Here is a 1,595-nt window from a genome sequence, read left to right as displayed (position 1 = left end):
TCTTGTCGTCTTATATTTTCCTTTTGTTTACTTCTCCAGTGTTTTCAATTCTTTTTATTTTCTTATATTTGTGACTGGAATAAATTTCCCATTAAAATGTCACTAAAAAAAAAAAAAAATTTTTTTTTTTCCCTCCGAGAGGTTTTCAAGTCAAAGAACCTTAAGAGAGCAGATTTTTTTTTATTTTTTATAATAATAATAATAATAATGATAAAATTTTTATTCGATAGAATTTAAGAATTTAAATTCAAAAAAATAAGGAGAAAAAAAAAATTGTTTTTTTTTCTTATTTTTCTTTTCTTACTCCGATCCTGAAAATTAATGCTTTTTAGGGTAAGGCAATTTTCGGAAGCTTTTTAAAGAAAATTTACTGTTATGACTCCGGAATGCAATCAGTGGAAGGTTTTTAAAAGGGTTTTTATATCGGTGGGTAGAGAAATTTTTACAAAAACTATCGCGCGCAAAAAATTTTTAACCGTAACTTAACTAAAATGATTCCGTCATTATTTTCTTATACGCGTTACGTCACACTGCCCTTCCCCCCCACGAATGGACATGATGGCGTTAAAAATTTTTTTTTTTTTTTAATTTTAATTGTTTTTAAAACGATTGCAACAACCGTGCGGTTGTTATTAAATTTTCCGTTTGTCAAAGACCGACGATGAAAAAAGACCGACTTTTATTAATAAAAAATTATTTTTAATTCTGCTAGAAATGAAGGAAGTTTTTTTTTAAATTAAGGTTTTTTTTAAAATAAAAATTATTCATTTATTTATCGATTGTAATAAAAATCAATTTATTATTAATATTATTATTATTATAATAATCATTTAATAATGTTCTAATAGTTTTTAAATACGTTAACAAAAAATTTACAATTTTTTTTTACATTAAAAAAAAAAAAAAAATGAATGAATGAATAAATAAAATGCAGGTTTTATTATTATTATTATTTTTAAAAAAAACAAAAGTTTCGCATGATTTTTTTATTTTGCAGTAATAATAATAATAATAATGACGATAATAACGATGACGATGACGACGACGACGATATGTACGTGTGTGTTTTTTTTTTTTTTTTTCGAATTCAGTCAATTATAAACCGAATGATTAATTCAAAATTACTCGTTAATTTTATTAGTCTCTTTTGATAAATTAAATTAAATTAATTTTCACCGACATATCGTGTTGTCTTCTGCTGCACAAAATCCATAAGGCGGTGCAAGGAACAATCTTCCGTTTTCGCAAGCGCAAAGTTGATAAATATCGTATGAAATCCCTAAGTTTGTTTGCCTGTAATAAAACAAAAAAATTATTTTCATTTTAAATTTCCGTGGCACGAGAAGGCAAACGACGTGTCAGGAAAAAGTAATCGATAGAGTTTAAACGAACAGGGAAAAGGCGGGAAAGAGGAAGGGGGGGATAAATATTTATTTGAACGCGAATTGAATTACGTAATGTAATTAATAATAAATATCACATTTAAAATAATAATAATAATAATTATTATTATTATTATTACCTAGAATGAGGAAAGTTAAATTCGTTTCTACTCGTTCTGCTCGTTCCCGATGAAACGGGATTAACTTTACGTA

At 25.9% G+C, this 1,595-nt stretch overlaps 1 protein-coding gene across 1 annotated transcript in view; it reads right to left on the bottom strand.

The window, feature by feature from the left end:
• Positions 1 to 1,165: 1,165 nt before the first annotated feature.
• Phum_PHUM495390 (delta-sarcoglycan, putative) overlaps positions 1,166 to 1,595 on the bottom strand; it is a gene marked incomplete at both ends in the record, with an annotated part of 5,081 nt that continues 4,651 nt past the window's right edge. Inside the window, one exon of the mRNA XM_002430654.1 lies at positions 1,166 to 1,279. Coding sequence (XP_002430699.1) covers positions 1,166 to 1,279 — 114 coding nt within the window. The remainder of the gene's footprint in view (positions 1,280 to 1,595) is intronic.

The sequence above is a fragment of the Pediculus humanus genome, genomic scaffold (assembly GCF_000006295.1).
Source record: "Pediculus humanus corporis 1103172108265 genomic scaffold, whole genome shotgun sequence".
NCBI classification, from domain to species: domain Eukaryota; kingdom Metazoa; phylum Arthropoda; class Insecta; order Psocodea; family Pediculidae; genus Pediculus; species Pediculus humanus.
Note: the sequence above shows the minus strand (reverse complement) of the source record. Positions and strands in the feature narration are given on the sequence as shown.